The following is a 15,496-nucleotide window of genomic DNA, read 5'->3' as shown; positions in this document are numbered from 1 at the left end:
TTTAAATTGTTGGCTGACAAATAATAGCACATTACAACATGTTGCTGTCCTTGTGTCATTTCCAAATGCCTCCTAGAAGAAGGTCTCACAGCATGTGACCCACGGCTGTGACACCAAGTTAATTCCCTTGAGTTATTGATCTCCGTGAACATCTTAATCTCATTTTTTTAAATCTGCAGGTTGTCACTAAAATCCCTGTTTCCATGGAAACCATACAGGGCAGTAAAGCCATACTTTATAGTGAGTTAGGTCAATGTATTTTATGTTTGAATGCTCAGTTTTTCTCAATTCGGAATTGACGGTTGATGACTAGCTTACCTGAGAACTAGCAAAGGCACGGTAACTGACCGCCAGGATACCGTCCGACCACTCGTGAGAGACTGGGTCAAACTGACCGTACAGCTGGCCCATGGTGATGGATTTAGGATTTATGACAGTAATCTGGACCCGATTTTCATCCATTAGACCCTAAAGTATATTGAAACACATATACACATACATACAAGCACACCAACATTTGCTCATTACCACCATTATTTCTGAACAATAGAAACAAGTTACTTATAATAGATCATAGCCCTCTAAAAGCACTTGAAGGAAAAAAAGGGGTGTTATCTACTTGTAAAGACAGCCAGAGCGCAATGTAGATTAGGCTAGAACCTCATTTGACCACACTTCCTTTGTCAAGGAATAAATCACCTCAGGGATCAATGTCTCCATGATAAAGAGCTTCTCCAAACAAAGAAGCGGAACCAAAACCATGGCGATCTGCGTTTCAGAGTGAAGCTGTCAGGCAGTGTTAAAAGGGAGGCTCGCTGAAATGGGAGGAGGGTGGACATGACAGGCCGTCTAGCGTTGCGGAAGACGATGATAAATGTGGCATAATTCCACGTTCCATCATTTGGCATTCATTTACCTCCCTGGGAAAGCTATAATGCCTTTCAGGCATGTCAACACCCCTGGTGTGCTGAGCTTGTCACAGGGAACATTGCTGAGGTGGACCAACTACAGGGAAACAATGCTCTAACTAGAGAAAACATAGTTCACCTTTTGAAAGAACATCCAATATGTCAGCCAACATGATTGCACACATTAGGTCATTTAACATAAAGCACCACAAACTCAGGCAAGGGTGTCAATTGGAAAATTGGTACAAGGGTTTTATGGGCGTATCTCAAGTCGTTCATTTACAACAAAAGGTCCTTATTAGTGTCATTACATAACTAATGACACTGTAACAAGTATTGTAATGAATCCAATCCATCCTAAACAGAAATTTGTTCATCAGTTTTACTACAGCCTTGAAGTGATTCAATATACACTGATCAGCCATAACATTATGACCACCAGCCTAATGTTGTGTAGGTCCCCCTTTTGTGGCCAAAACAGCCCTGACCCATCGAGGCATGGACTCTGAAGGTGCTGTGATATCTGGCAACAAGACGTTAGCAGTAGATCCTTCAAGTCCTGTAAGTTGCGAAGTGGGGCCTCCATGGACTGGACTTGTTTGTCGAGCACATCCCACAGATGCTCGATAGGATTGAGATCTGGGGAATTTGGAGGCCAAGTCAACACCTTGAACTCGTTGTTGTGTTCCTCCATTTTTATTTTGCTTTGTAGCAGGGCCCATTAATCTGCTGAAAGAGGCCAATGCCATCAGGGAATACTGTTGCCATGACAGGATGCACATGGTCTGCGACAATGCTTAGGTAGGTGGTACATGTCAAAGTAACATCCACATGAATGGCAGGACCCAAGGTGTCCCAGCAGAACATTGCCCAAAGCATCACATTGCCTCAGCCATCTGGTGCTATGTGCTCTCCAGGAAAACGACTCACACGCACCTAGCCATAAACATGATGTAAAAGGAAAGGTGATTCATCAGACCAGGCCACCGTCTTCCATTGCTCCGTGGTCCAGTTTTGATGCTCACGTGCCCGTTGTAGGTGTTTTCATAAATGGACATGGGTCAGCATGGGCACCCTGACTGATCTGCGGCTACGCAGCCCCATATGCAACAAACTGCGATGCACTTCACTTCCCATGTGTATCAATGAGCCTTGGCCGTTCATGACCCTGTCGCCAGTTCACCGCTTTTCCTTCCTTGGACCACTTTTGATAGGACCACTGCAGACTGGGAACACCACACAAGGGCAGATTTGGAGATTTTCTGACCCAGTCAGAATTTGGCCCTTGTCAAAGTCGCTCAGATCCTTACACTTGCCCATTTTTCCTGTTTCTAACACATCAAATTGAGGACTGAATGTTCACTTGCTGCCTAAGATATCCCACCCATTGCCATGATAACGAGATTTCCAGTGTTATTCACTTCACCTGTCAGTAGTCATAATACTATGGCTGATATAGTGTAAATAGTGCCTTCAGAAAGTTTTCAGACCATTTCAATTTGTACACACATTGTCGTGTGTACAGACTTTATTTATAATTAAATAATCTACACACAATAATGTTATTCAGACCCTTTGCCTGAAGACTCCAAATTGAGCTATGATGCATTCTGTGTCCTTTGATTCATTCTGAGTTGTCTCTAGATCTTGACTGCAGTCCAATTCAAAATTAAATTGGACCTGATTTAGAAAGGCACACACTTGTTTATAGAAGGTCCCACTCTTCACAGTGCATGTCAGAGCAAACTCCAAGCCATGAAGTAAGTTTTTGTTGACCTCTGAGTTCAGAAATGTGTTGAAGCATAGATCTGGGGAAGGCTTAAAAAAGAAAAAATATTTTTAAAGCAGTTTGAAACAACTAGACTGGGCAAGAAGAGCCATGGTCAGGGAGGTGACTAGGAGCCCTATGGCCACTCTAACAAAGCTTCAGAGCAGAGCTTTCTCGGCAGAGATGGTAAGAATCTGAAATTCGGACAAACATCTCTGCAGCACTCCATCATTCAAGCATTTATTGTAGTGGCTAGATGAAACCCTCTCCTGAGTAAAATGCATATAACATGTTGCCTTCCTTAGAAAACAAGGTAACGCTCCTCATCTAGCTAATCTGTGTGACCTATCACTTACCTCGCCCACCGCTTAGTACTGCTTCTCAGGGATCTTGCGGCACTACTCCCTTTGTACTGCTGAACTCTGACATTGCTTTGCAAAGTCTGATAAGGAAGCTTTCAGTTTTTTCAACAGAACAATGACCTGAAGCAGTTGCTATGAAAGTCCTTGAGTGGCCCTGCCCAAAGTAAGGTCTTGAACGCCACTGAATATTCTTTGGGCAGACCGGAAAAACACAGTTCACAGTCACTCGCTATCCAGCCTGGCAGAGCTCAAGAGGATCTGCAAGGAAGCATGGGAGAAACCAATCCAGATGTGCAAAGCTGGTGGAGGCATATCCAAGACTCAACAGTGTGATCGCCGCCAAAAGTGCCTCTACAAAGAACGGAATAAAGGGAATACCCATCATTATAGGTTATTGTGCGTTGATTATTGGCGAAAGAAAAACTACATAATAAATTACAAGTGAAGTCTATAACACAACATGTGAAGAAAGTGAAGGGGTTTGAATACTTTCCAAGGGCACAGTAGGTATCCATTTCTTAATAAAATAAACATGAGAGGTTCAAAGAGATTTTAGACCCTGAACTGAACTGATGATTACACAGGCTTGTATGAGATGTGAACGCTACCTTCTCACAGATGTCTTGTAGGGCTGCTGCCAGCACCCGGTAAGCGCAGGTCTTGCCACCAAAGGGTTCCCCCACCAGCATAAAGCCATGGCGCACTATCATCATCTCAAAGATCTGCAGAATTTTCTCGGCGAAGAAGTCTGTCATCTGCAGATTCATCTTGTTGATGTTCTCCTTGATGGCCTCGAGCAGGAGACGATAGTCCGGTTTTGGGAGTGTGACCCCAGGGAACAGATCAGACGTGATGCCCTGGGAAGCAGTATTCATTATAGTTGGATTATGGAGGTGAACAGATGTCGAGTGGAAGGGCTGACAGAGAGCAGACACACAAACACACAAACCTGCACATAGCACACTAACACTAATGCACACACGCATTCACTAGTGCAAAATATGAAACAGCATTTTAGGTCACATGGCAAAAACAGTGCAAACTGTTATATACAGGCTGGAATGCATTGATTCTAATTAAGTAGACTAGAATAGCTCTAATTTAACTTCACATGAGGTCATATGAACTCACAGTGATTAACACAGACAGACGTGTCAATATATAACCATCTAAACTAAAGTGTCAGTAAGAGATTTGTTTTCACTCCCGCTCCCTACCCCACACACAATTTGCCAACTCCCTCACCCCAAAGAGCGGCAGGTCATGGGCCAGGAACTTGGGGAGGTTGACGTCAATGATGGATCTCAGCAGCAGGATGTCTTCATTTTCATCAGGATACTTCAGCTGTGATACAGAACATAGTTGACGGATAGGGGAAAGAGATAAGGAAAGCAAAAGAGCGAGAGGGAGGGTGAGAAAATAAGGATGGCATGAAGGTGGGGTACAGAATGAGAGGCTTGCCTGTGACACAAACTTAGGACTTGTGGGAAAAGGCACCATTGAGGAGAGCTTTTGTGTGAACTGACACACGCTCTCTTTCAGACGGGGAAGCCTTCAGTGGTTTTCGCTGCTTTAGCTTAGGGGCTAAATGTGCAGCTCTATTTTCCCCAAAGTAATTTTGAAAGAGGCGACAGAGTAAAGTCCCGGCGGAGGCAGGGCAGAAATTGATGTGAAAATGACACGAATGCATTGCTATGCCCTGGAAAACAACGCTCAGAGCCACATCTGCTATTTATATGGGGAACCAGGTGCTGGGATGAGATCTTTATCTTTGAAAGACAATCTTCTAAGTTCTCTCTCTTCACTGAACTCTCGCTTTTGTGAATGCGTTTGGCATTTTGGAATGAACACAGCCCCACTCACAATTTCACACTTAAATAGTATTCTCCTTTGACATGATGGCAATCTAATGTGACTGTGAAGAATAAAGATTACCTTCATAATGGTTTAAATATCTGCAAATCCAAGAAAGGCACCATGGTTTCAAATGACAAACCAGAGAAAACCACTGCCCAGCGGAGCCATTACAAGTAATTATGTTAACGAGTCGTATTTACTCCAATTGATCTAGGGACATTAAAAAAAGCAGTAATGATGAATGATGCAGAGCTTACCAGGGCTGAAGACCTTGAGCCCAAAGCAGTAAAGGGGCTAAAGATGCAAACATTTGTTTTAATGTTTTATGTAATATTTGTTTTCACTGTAGACTACCATTTAGGCACCATGTGACTAACAATCATCATATTGCATTGAAATAGATTGTTTTACATAGATGGTATGTTTTGCTGACTCATCAATTGTATGGTATGCTCTATGCTTCTGGAACCATTCAAAATGTATATGAAGACATACAGGCACCTTGAAGTGTGGTGCCCGGGCAACAATTTCTACCTCAAAGTCAGCAATACAAACTAGCCAATCGAGTAAAGTGAGAAACCAGAACGTTCCGATCCAAATTGACGGGGTTGGGGTTGGGAATGTAGAGAGCTTCAGGTTCCCTAGTGTGTATGTCACCAACAAACCACAGGGATGCTGACAGTTGTGAAGAGAGCATTTCCCCTTTAGGAGGCTGAAAGGATTTGCCATGGGTCCTCAGATCTACAGCAGCACAGTTAATAGAATCTTGACAGGCTGCATCACCAGTTGGTATGGCAACGGCAACTCTCTTGACTGTAAGATGCTTTGAGAGGGCGGTGCAAACAGCTGAGTTCATCACCCAGGCAAAGTTCCCAGTTGTCCTAGACTAACATATTTAATTACCCCACACAAACCATTCTCTGGATACCGCATGGCAGGCATGGTGTGAGGTGTCAATGCCTCAAGTTAGTAATCATCAGAACTTTGTACAGCATCTAACCCCAGGCCAATACAAAGTACAAAACAAGCTACCAAATGAAACATTTTCAATGTCAGGTATTACTGCATGTCTCTTGTTACAATATAGTTTAGTGTTGTATATATGAGCCCTCACTAGACTGCCCACAAATGTATACTTATTATCACTATAAAGCTACATCATCTGCAGTGCTACTGGATAGTAGCCTACTGTAGCCCCGGCAAGGAATTCCATTAATGCAGTAACAATTTAGGGACCTGAATCAGAAGGACAAAGAGTCAATGCAGTGACATTATGGGGACCTGAATTATAAGGACAAAGAGTTGATGCGGTGGAATTCATTACGAATACAGCTCCGGAAAGTAATGAGACAACTACACCTTTTTCGTTCCTTTCCAAAAAAGTTGAAAAGGATGGTTTTGAGTGAGGAACAGAAGGGTTAGAATTAAGAGACACCTGCAAATTGAACGCTTCTGTTCCTCACTCAAAACTTTCCTTTTTTGGAAAAGAAAGAAAAAGGTTCATTGGTCTCTTAATTTTTTTCCGGAGCTGTATATTCGAAACCTGATTATCCAACATCCGATCCGCTATAAGACTGGGTTGGACCAGCAATATGTAAGTGACTGTCAGACACAGAGTCAGATCAAGCATGGTGGCCACTGATCTAGGATTGGTGAATACATTTGAAATATCAAGTCTAAAATGATATTACAAAAGAAAAGACCCTGATTTTTATATTTTATTTATATATATAAAAAAAGTATTTAGTCAGCCACCAATTGTGCATGTTCTCCCACTTAAAAAGATGAAAGAGGCCTGTTATTTTCATCATAGGTACACTTCAACTATGAGAGACAAAATTAGGAAAAAAAATCCAGAAAATCACATTGTAGGATATTTAATGAATTTATTGGTAAATTCCTCTGTAAAATAAGTATTTGGTCACCTACAAACAAGCAAGATTTCTGGCTCTCAGACCTGTAACTTCTTCTATAAGAGGCTCCTCTGTCCTCCACTCGTTATCTGTATTAATGGCACCTGTTTGAACTTGTTATCAGTATAAAAGACACCTGCCCACAACCTCAAACAGTCACACTCCAAACTCCACTATGACCAAGACCAAAGAGCTGTCAAAGGACACCAGAAACAAAATTGTAGACCTGCACCAGGCTGGGAAGACTGAATCTGTAATAGGTAAGCAGCTTGGTGTGAAGAAATCAACTGTGGGAGCAATTATAAGAAATTGGAAGACATAAAAGACCACTGATAATCTCCCTCGATCCGGGGCTCCACGCAAGATCTCACCCCGTGGGGTCAAAATGATCACAAGAACGGTGAGCAAAATTCCCAGAACCACACGGGGGGACCTAGTGAATCACCAGATCTCAAACCCATAGAACATCTTTGGAGGGAGTCTGTGTTGCCAAGCGACAGCCCCAAAACATCACTGCTCTAGAGGAGATTTACATGGAGGAATGGACCAAAATACCAGCAACAGTGTGTGAAAACCTTGTGAAGACTTACAGAAAACATTTGACCTCTGTCATTGCCAACAAAGGGTATATAACAAAGTAGTGAGATTAACTTTTGTTATTATTAATAATAACCATAATTTACCAATAAATTCATTAAAAATCCTAATCTTATTTTTTTTCTCATAGTTGAAGTGTACCTATGATGAAAATTACAGGCCTCTCTCATCATTTTAAGTGGGAGAACTTGCACAATTGGTGGCTGACTAAATACTTTTTTGGCCCACCGTGTGTGTGTATATATATACATACAGCTCCGGAAAAAATTAAGAGACCAGTGCACCTTTTTCTTTTCTTTCCTAAAAATGTCGAAAAGGATGGTTTTGAGTGAGGAACAGAAGGGTTAAAATTAAGAGACCACTGCAAATTGAACACTTATGTTCCTCACTCAAAACTTTCCTTTTCAACATTTTGGAAAGGAAAGAAAAAGATACAGTGGTCTCTTAATTTTTTCCAGACACATACAATGTTATGTTAACATTCAGAGACAAGGCAAGAGGAGTTCTGATCATCTCTCTCAAACTGGGATAACTGAGGCCAGTGTGAGCCCAGAGCAGCAATTGGTATGTTTAAATCCAACATGCACACTTTGGGCCGGTTTCACAGACACAGATTACGCCTAGTCTAGGACTAAATAGACAAGCTCAATGGGGGTTTCTATTGAACTTGATGTTTTAGTCCTATACTAGGCTTAATCCATGTCTGTTAAACCAGCCCATGGTGTGTGAGTCGACTGATTTCTTTCCAGACATTTCAGAATCAAAGGGCGATGGTCTAGCCTCATCTCAATATCTTATCAAGAAAATTGTAGAGGAACAGTGGGAGGGCATTTATTGCGAGATGGTGCAGAAACAATCCCTTGCCAGGCTAGTACTCAATGAACAAAAACAATGTTTCTGGTTATGCATGCTGTACAGAGATAATCCCTTGCCAGACTAGTACTCAATAAACAAAAACAATGTTTCTTGTTACGCAAGCAGTACATTTTCACTTTTGATGTTCCTGCTTCTCCCTTTGTATTTAAGCCAGGTAAGTGATGGTAACTTTAAAGACCTTTCAAAATCTGATCACCACTGTAATACAATGTATGTATGGAAACAGCACAGAATTTGTCATCAAAACATGAATCTATGCTGAATTCCAAGTCATTATGAATATTTAGTTTACCGTTTTGGCAACAACCTTACAACTGAACGGAACTCCTGGATGTGTCGGACAGGAGATTCCACAAATGCAGTTTGGGTGTACATTTCTGATCCGATGAAGATAATACAGGAACATAGTGGGGACCTGACGAATAGAGTTAATAAGGTAACTCAGTGGTGATGGCTACCTTCAGGTTCCCGGCGGCCGTTAGCACAGACTTGACTGCCCTCATGCCGTAGTCGTAGTGGTGCTGCATGGACAGCTGCTCCGAACACAGCCGGTAGGTGGCAACAATCTTCACGGACAGTGGCCGGGCTGTCACAAACCCACATGAGTAGAGCACAATCTCAGATATCATAGCGTAGTCGGGTACCATCATGGCTACCGTTCTGAAAAGAGCCTAGAGAAGAGAAACACAAACCAAAATGATGACCCCTTCCCGAACCCTTTTCCCTACACAGTTTGCAACAACCCTATAGGCTCTGGTAAAAGCAGTACCCTATGTACCGAATAGAACGCCATTTGAGACAGTGCATCATAATGTGATCCTTTACAGATGGCTGTTGCCGGTGATCCTATGCTTTCAGACTAGTAGTGTGGTTGGTATGGGTACCTTTAGGTTGTCGGGCAGCTCAGAGCGGCCAGCATATCCTGGGTTCATTGTGATGAACACAGCACAGGAGGGGTTTAGTTTTAGCTCGGTCCCCTCAAACAGCAGCATCTTGGCATGGGATGTAATGCCTAACCAGATACAAGGTATGAATTGTAATTGTCGTGGGCAAACATATTTCCAGCCCTGTACTTTATTCAAATAATGCAACATTTCTGCTAGAAAACTGTAAAAACAACTATAATTTGGCATGCAAGCTTCTGGTTTTTCAAGTTTCCAGGTTTATTTGTCAAATGCACCAAACAACACAGCGTTACCCTGCACAATGAAATTCCTGTGACATGGCACCCAATAACTACATAGTGAGTTAAATAGAGCCAGGCAAAAAGAAAATAATAATAAAATAAAGCCAAAATATACATAACACTGTACACTAGCATCACTTTAAAGAAAAGAGTACTGTAAACTAGCAGCAATCTGGGTAGTATTATTGAACATTTGGACATGGCAAGTATGGCATTAATATAAATAACCATATAAACTAGCAGCAGTTTTTGTAAGAGTTGGATGGGGAGTATGAACAGTATGGTATTGAGTATTGTTGATACATAGCATAATATGCTTGTGAATGGTACATGCAAAGGAATATTCTAATGCCCATTAAAAGCACCTGAAAGGACTTCAGAGCATCCGGAAAGTTCATGTGTGATCAGTATGATCATGGATCAGTGTTGCTGGTTGAGGAGCCTGAGGGGGGAAAAGTGTTAAAAATATGGGAAATAACTGTTTTTGAGTCTGGAAGTGCGTGCCCTGATGTTCCAATAGTGTCTACCAGACGGCAGCAGTGTGACCATACCACAGCCTGGGTGGCTGTGATCTTTAATGATGTTCCGTGCTTTTGTCAGGCATCATGTATGGTAGGTGCCTTGCACGGAGGGGAGATGGCAGCCGATGATGCACTCCGCAGACTTTAGCCGGAAGCAGAGCAGCTACCGTAATAAGCAGTAATGCAGCCTGAGAGGATGCTTTCAACGGTGCACCTCCAGAATTACTTTTGTGGATTGCACTTGAACAAAACTATATTCTATATTAACTTATTGGATCTCCGTCAATGTTCATAGGTCTTCAAGCAGGAAGATTGCACCAAACACACTTCAAAAACCACTCAGGAATAGTTCAAGACAAAACACTGGACTGCTCTAAAGTTGCCAGTAATGAGTCTAGATCTAAATCCTGAACTAAAAACCTGTGAAGAGATCTGAAAACGGCTGCTGAGAGGCACCCTATAAATATGGAAGAAATGGAGCAGTTTGCACAAGAGGAGTGGGCCAAACTGCCAGTCAAAATGTACAGGGAGCCCATTCATGGCTATTTGCAGTTATTTTGGCCAAAGGCTACACTAGCAAATAGTTAGTCTAGGTTGTCAGTCACTGGCATTTCTGCTTATTTTCTCATTAAATGTAAATATAAAAAAGGCTCTGCAATACTAACAATAAAAAAATACTTTCAAGGGTTGCCAATACTTTCGGTCATGACTGTATGAGGCGTAACGATACATCCTTACTGAACAGTTTGGAGCAGGGACCTTGAATCTGCACTGTGTACACAAATAAGTGGAAAGAAACAATGCAAGAGTGTACACACTGCATTCAATTATATGTATTATTCACATTTTTGCTAGTCTTTGGCTTATAGCAAATTACATAGGCCCATTCTCAATGGGAATGAGAAAAATAGGTTTCAGTACTTCATGAAAGTGCTGCCATGTTATCAACTTCCTTCTTGAACAATTTTAATAAACAGATTGCCTAGAGTGTCTAAAGAAATGGACAATTATGAACAAGAAAATTTGATGAAGTAATGTGCTGAGGACACGGACACCAGCGAGAGTCACAAGTGTGCATCTGGCAACAAAGGAGGCATTTTCCTAGTATGACTCAGATAACATCCATCCTCCCACGTTCCAAATGGTAATTGTTAGTGGGTAACTTGCCTATCATCTTGAACTCTAACTTTCGTACATGCTGACCTCTGATGTCCGCTGTCAATGCACTGTCAAAAGTGTTTTACTCAGCCAAATGCAACAACAAATGAACACAAAAAGCATCAATTCATGTGGTTTTCAGTTTGGTAAACCTTTATACTGTAGCCATAAACACATCTGTGCTTGACTGTCATTTGTTTTGAATTAAATGGCATATTATTGTTAGATTTTAGAGACCAGGACTAGATATGACTAGTGACTGACAAGTCTAGTGACAAGTACGAGCAGCTGGCCATAGTTGGAGCACTGACAGTTGAACTATACTATACTATTGAACTATACACCTGCACAGCTCTTTGTAAGGTGTGACAGAGTGTATTAACTCTAACGCACACACACTTTGGTGTGAATCTGTCTGTTATGGACACACACCTCTGTATGCTGTGAAAGAAATTGTATTATGGGGACTGCAAAAACACACACACACATTTCTTGGGGACTTAACCACACCTCTCTGTATGGTGAGAATCTGCTGGGCTACCACTGATAGCACCTCCAGGTCAATGCGGTTGAACTCGTCAAAGCATGCCCAGGCTCCACAGGTCAACAAGCCCTGTCAAACAACAAGAGACATCACAAGAGCAAAGAATCAGCTATAATTGTAAAGTATATGATAAATGTATCATAAGATAATGGCATATAAGCGGTAAGTGTATCATGAACATGGATTTCCAGCTATTTATTTAAAAGGTATTGACAAATTAAATCTACTGCACAGTATATAAATGTATTGCAAAATATTGTATAGAATATACTCACTTTGATCAGAGGCTCAAAAGTAAACTTTGCAAACATTGTTTGGTATTCTGTCCCAATCTAATGTCTAGCAATACAGTATTAGACAGAGTAAAATTCTGGGTGTGAGTCAATGTACTTAGCCAATGTCATTTGAATGATGATGCAAACACAATGGATAATTAGAAGTGGAATTCTTACATAAAACAGGCTAGTAATGTGGAGTGAATATGATCTTGATGATGTCATTGTATTCTTCAAAGCCCAAAAGGAGAACCTCAGTTGTCCATTTTGAGGCCAGTATTATTGTACATTAACAATGTCCATTCCCTTACCTGTAGACTACACTTTTATGCTAATGACACTGATGTTGTCTTCTGCCATCTGATCTACAGACTGTATTTAATGTCATACAAAACACACTTGTTTACCATAAACCAGAACTTAATACCGATAAACACACCAAAGAAATCTCTATAGCCCACAACAATGGCATCACAGACATACAGTACCAGTAAAGTGTTTTGACACACCTACTCATTCAAGGGTATTTTAGTATTTTTACTATCTTACACACTGTATAATAATGAAGACATCAAAACTATGAAATAACAGATATGGAATCCAGGCTGTGTAAGGGATATTTGAACAAAAAGGACAGTGATGGTGCTGCATCAGATGACCTGGCCTGCACAATCACCCAACCTCAACACAATTGGGATGATTTGGACCGCAGAGTAAAGGCATCCAACAAGAGCTGAGTGTATGTGGGAACACTTTAAAGACTATTGGAAAAGCTTTTCAGGTGACTACCTCATGAAGCTGGTTGAAAGAATGCCAAGAGTGTGCAAAGCTGTCATCAAGGCAAAGGGTGGCTACTTTGAAACATTTATTTTGTTATTTTTAACACATTCTAGGAAACTCCCATACTGTGCAAGTCAAACTAAGGCCATTTATTTGGATATTGTTTTAATTAAAAAAAACATATAACATATAACACAGTGGGGAGAACAAGTTTGATTCAGTGCTGATTTTGCAGGTTTTCCCACTTACAAAGCATTTTTATCATAGGTACTCTTCAACTGTGAGTGACGGAATCTAAAACAAAGATCCAGAAAATCACATTGTATGATTTTTAAGTAATTAATTTGCATTTTATGGCATGACATAAGTATTTGATACATCAGAAAAGCAGAACGTAATATTTGGTACAGAAACCTTTGTTTGCAATTACAGCGATCATACGTTTCCTGTAATTCTTGACCAGGTTTGCACACACTGCAGCAGGGATTTTGACCCACTCCTCCATACGGACCTTCTCCAGATCCTTCAGGCTTCGGGGCTGTCACTGGGCAATACGGACTTTCAGCTCCCTCCAAAGATTTTCTATTGGGTTCAAGTCTGGAGACTGGCTAGGTCACTCCAGGACCTTGAGATGCTTCTTACGGAGTCACCGCTTCACGGTTGGGATGGTGTTCTTGGTTGGCGAGTGGAGTTTAGACCAAAAAGCTCTATTTTTGTCTCATCAGGCCACATGACCTTCTCCCATTCCTCCACTGGATCATCCAGATGGTCTTTGAGAATGTGGTCCCGGCTCTCTTCAGGTCATTGACCAGGTCCTGCCATGTAGTTCTGGGCTGATCCCTCACCTTCCTCATGATCATTGATGCCCCACGAGGGGAGATCTTGCATGGAGCCCCAGACCCAGGGAGATTGACCATCATCTTGAACTTCTTACATTTTCTAATAATTGCACCAACAGTTATTCCCTTCTCACCAAGCTGCTTGCCTATTGTCCTGTAGCCCATCCCAGCCTTGTGAAGGTCTACAATTTTATCCCTGATGTCCTTACACAGCTCTCTGGTCTTGGAGAGGTTGGAGTAGGTGGACAGGTGTCTTTTATACAAGTAACAAGTTCAAACAGGTGCAGTTAATACAGGTAATGAGTGGAGAACAGGAGGGCTTCTTAAAGAAAAACTAACAGGTATGTGAGAGCTGGAATTCTTACTGGATGGTAGGTGATCAAATACTTATGTCATGCAATAAAATGCAAATTAATTATTTAAAAATCATACAATGTGATTTTCTGGATTTTTGTTTTAGATTTTCCTACAGACCTTGTAAGTAGGAAAACCTGCAAAATCGGCAGTGTATCAAATACTTGTTCTCCCCACTGTATCTACCTCAGAGATTCCTCATAAGATTATTTTGTAAGCTATTGACGCGTCTCTCTATTTGCAAATAAACTGCTAATTATGCCAAGAGAACCAACCAAAACATGGTACTAATATTGTATGGTAATGCTTGACATTTTCAGTCTGTGTGGGGGGATAAGGGTTGAATAAAACTTCAGGAATATTAACCATAGAATAACCATATGGACCTTCTAAAACTAATCTAACCTCTCACCCTGACCTGCATTTGTGATCATCCCATGAGGATAAAAAAAGTGTATGCTTGGGTATATATTTTTTTTTATTCCATTCCTTATCAAAACCAATATCACCATTTGAAGCACCAACTAGCATAGCAGTCAGAGCAACTGACCAAGTAAAGTTGTTTTTGTAAATGAGAACGTGTCCTCAGTCGACTGACCTAGTAAAATGAGTGTATAAGAAATATTTGAGGAAATAACTGAGTTCTTCTAAAGCCCTGTACAACTATTACAGGTGAGTCATACAGACAAGATATTCATGATGACTATGTGGTCTTAGATAGACGTTTGCTTAAACAAAAAAAGTCTAGATAAGAACAACCCATGTCAATTGTGGCAGTTTCTAACATTCAACATGTCAAATCTTTGCTAGAGACTTGAGGTGAGCAAATTAGTTTAGCCAATAAGAGAGAGTGAAGGCACTTATTTTCTGTGAATAGCCAAGCAGACAGGTTGCTTGCAATTGTACCACAGTTAAAGCAGCTTGCCGATATTCTTCAGATAAGTCAGAATGTATGCCTATTTTCTGGAACATGTATTACATGATACGTACTAACTGTTCTACAAAATGTAATCAGTTTCAACTACATTTCTCACCTTTTTTATCTGACTGGCCTGTCCTAAATCAGTTATATGACCCAAAAGTATCTCTTTTCATCAGCTTTTATATCTGTACTGGGGTATGAATATTTGTTCATTATCTTTTTAAAACTGTATTGATTAGCATAGGCCACCCATCGATAGAACAATGTCAAAAAGGAGCTGAGAGCTTCACTTACCGTGAGGGATAACAGCCTGTCTAAAGGAGACTGAGCACACCATTGCTCCAAATCACTTGTAAATGGTGAATGTCTTGGTTAAGTCTGTTTCTTTACCAGTCTAGAGAGATATGCCTACCTTGAAGAATTTGCCCAGGGCAATGTAATCCAGGCCATCTGAGCAGTTGAAGACCACACACTGCTTGGCCACAGCCTTGGCCAGATCCTTGGTGGTCTCAGTCTTCCCTGTACCAGCAGGGCCCTCAGGCGCCCCTCCTAGGTGGAGGTGGAGGGCCCCAAACAGTGTCCTGTAGGAGAAGCAGCAGACCTTCGTTCAAACCCTGGGTTTGACTGAGCATGTCT

At 41.3% G+C, this 15,496-nt stretch overlaps 1 protein-coding gene across 2 annotated transcripts in view; it reads right to left on the bottom strand.

Moving 5' to 3' along the window:
• Nucleotides 1-15,496, bottom strand: part of dnah7 (dynein, axonemal, heavy chain 7) — a 163,499-nt gene that overhangs the window by 81,997 nt on the left and 66,006 nt on the right. For both annotated transcript variants that reach the window (XM_010898809.3, XM_034286825.1), the window contains exons 25-31: nucleotides 15,273-15,441; nucleotides 11,657-11,759; nucleotides 9,166-9,293; nucleotides 8,740-8,952; nucleotides 4,284-4,382; nucleotides 3,647-3,895; nucleotides 319-468 (exon numbers count right to left, since the gene is read on the bottom strand). In XM_010898809.3, the coding sequence (XP_010897111.2) occupies nucleotides 319-468; nucleotides 3,647-3,895; nucleotides 4,284-4,382; nucleotides 8,740-8,952; nucleotides 9,166-9,293; nucleotides 11,657-11,759; nucleotides 15,273-15,441 (1,111 nt within the window). The remainder of the gene's footprint in view (nucleotides 1-318; nucleotides 469-3,646; nucleotides 3,896-4,283; nucleotides 4,383-8,739; nucleotides 8,953-9,165; nucleotides 9,294-11,656; nucleotides 11,760-15,272; nucleotides 15,442-15,496) is intronic.

The sequence above is a fragment of the Esox lucius genome, chromosome 16 (genome assembly GCF_011004845.1).
Source record: "Esox lucius isolate fEsoLuc1 chromosome 16, fEsoLuc1.pri, whole genome shotgun sequence".
Classification (NCBI taxonomy): Eukaryota; Metazoa; Chordata; class Actinopteri; order Esociformes; family Esocidae; genus Esox; species Esox lucius.
This window is presented reverse-complemented; position numbering and strand designations above follow the sequence as displayed.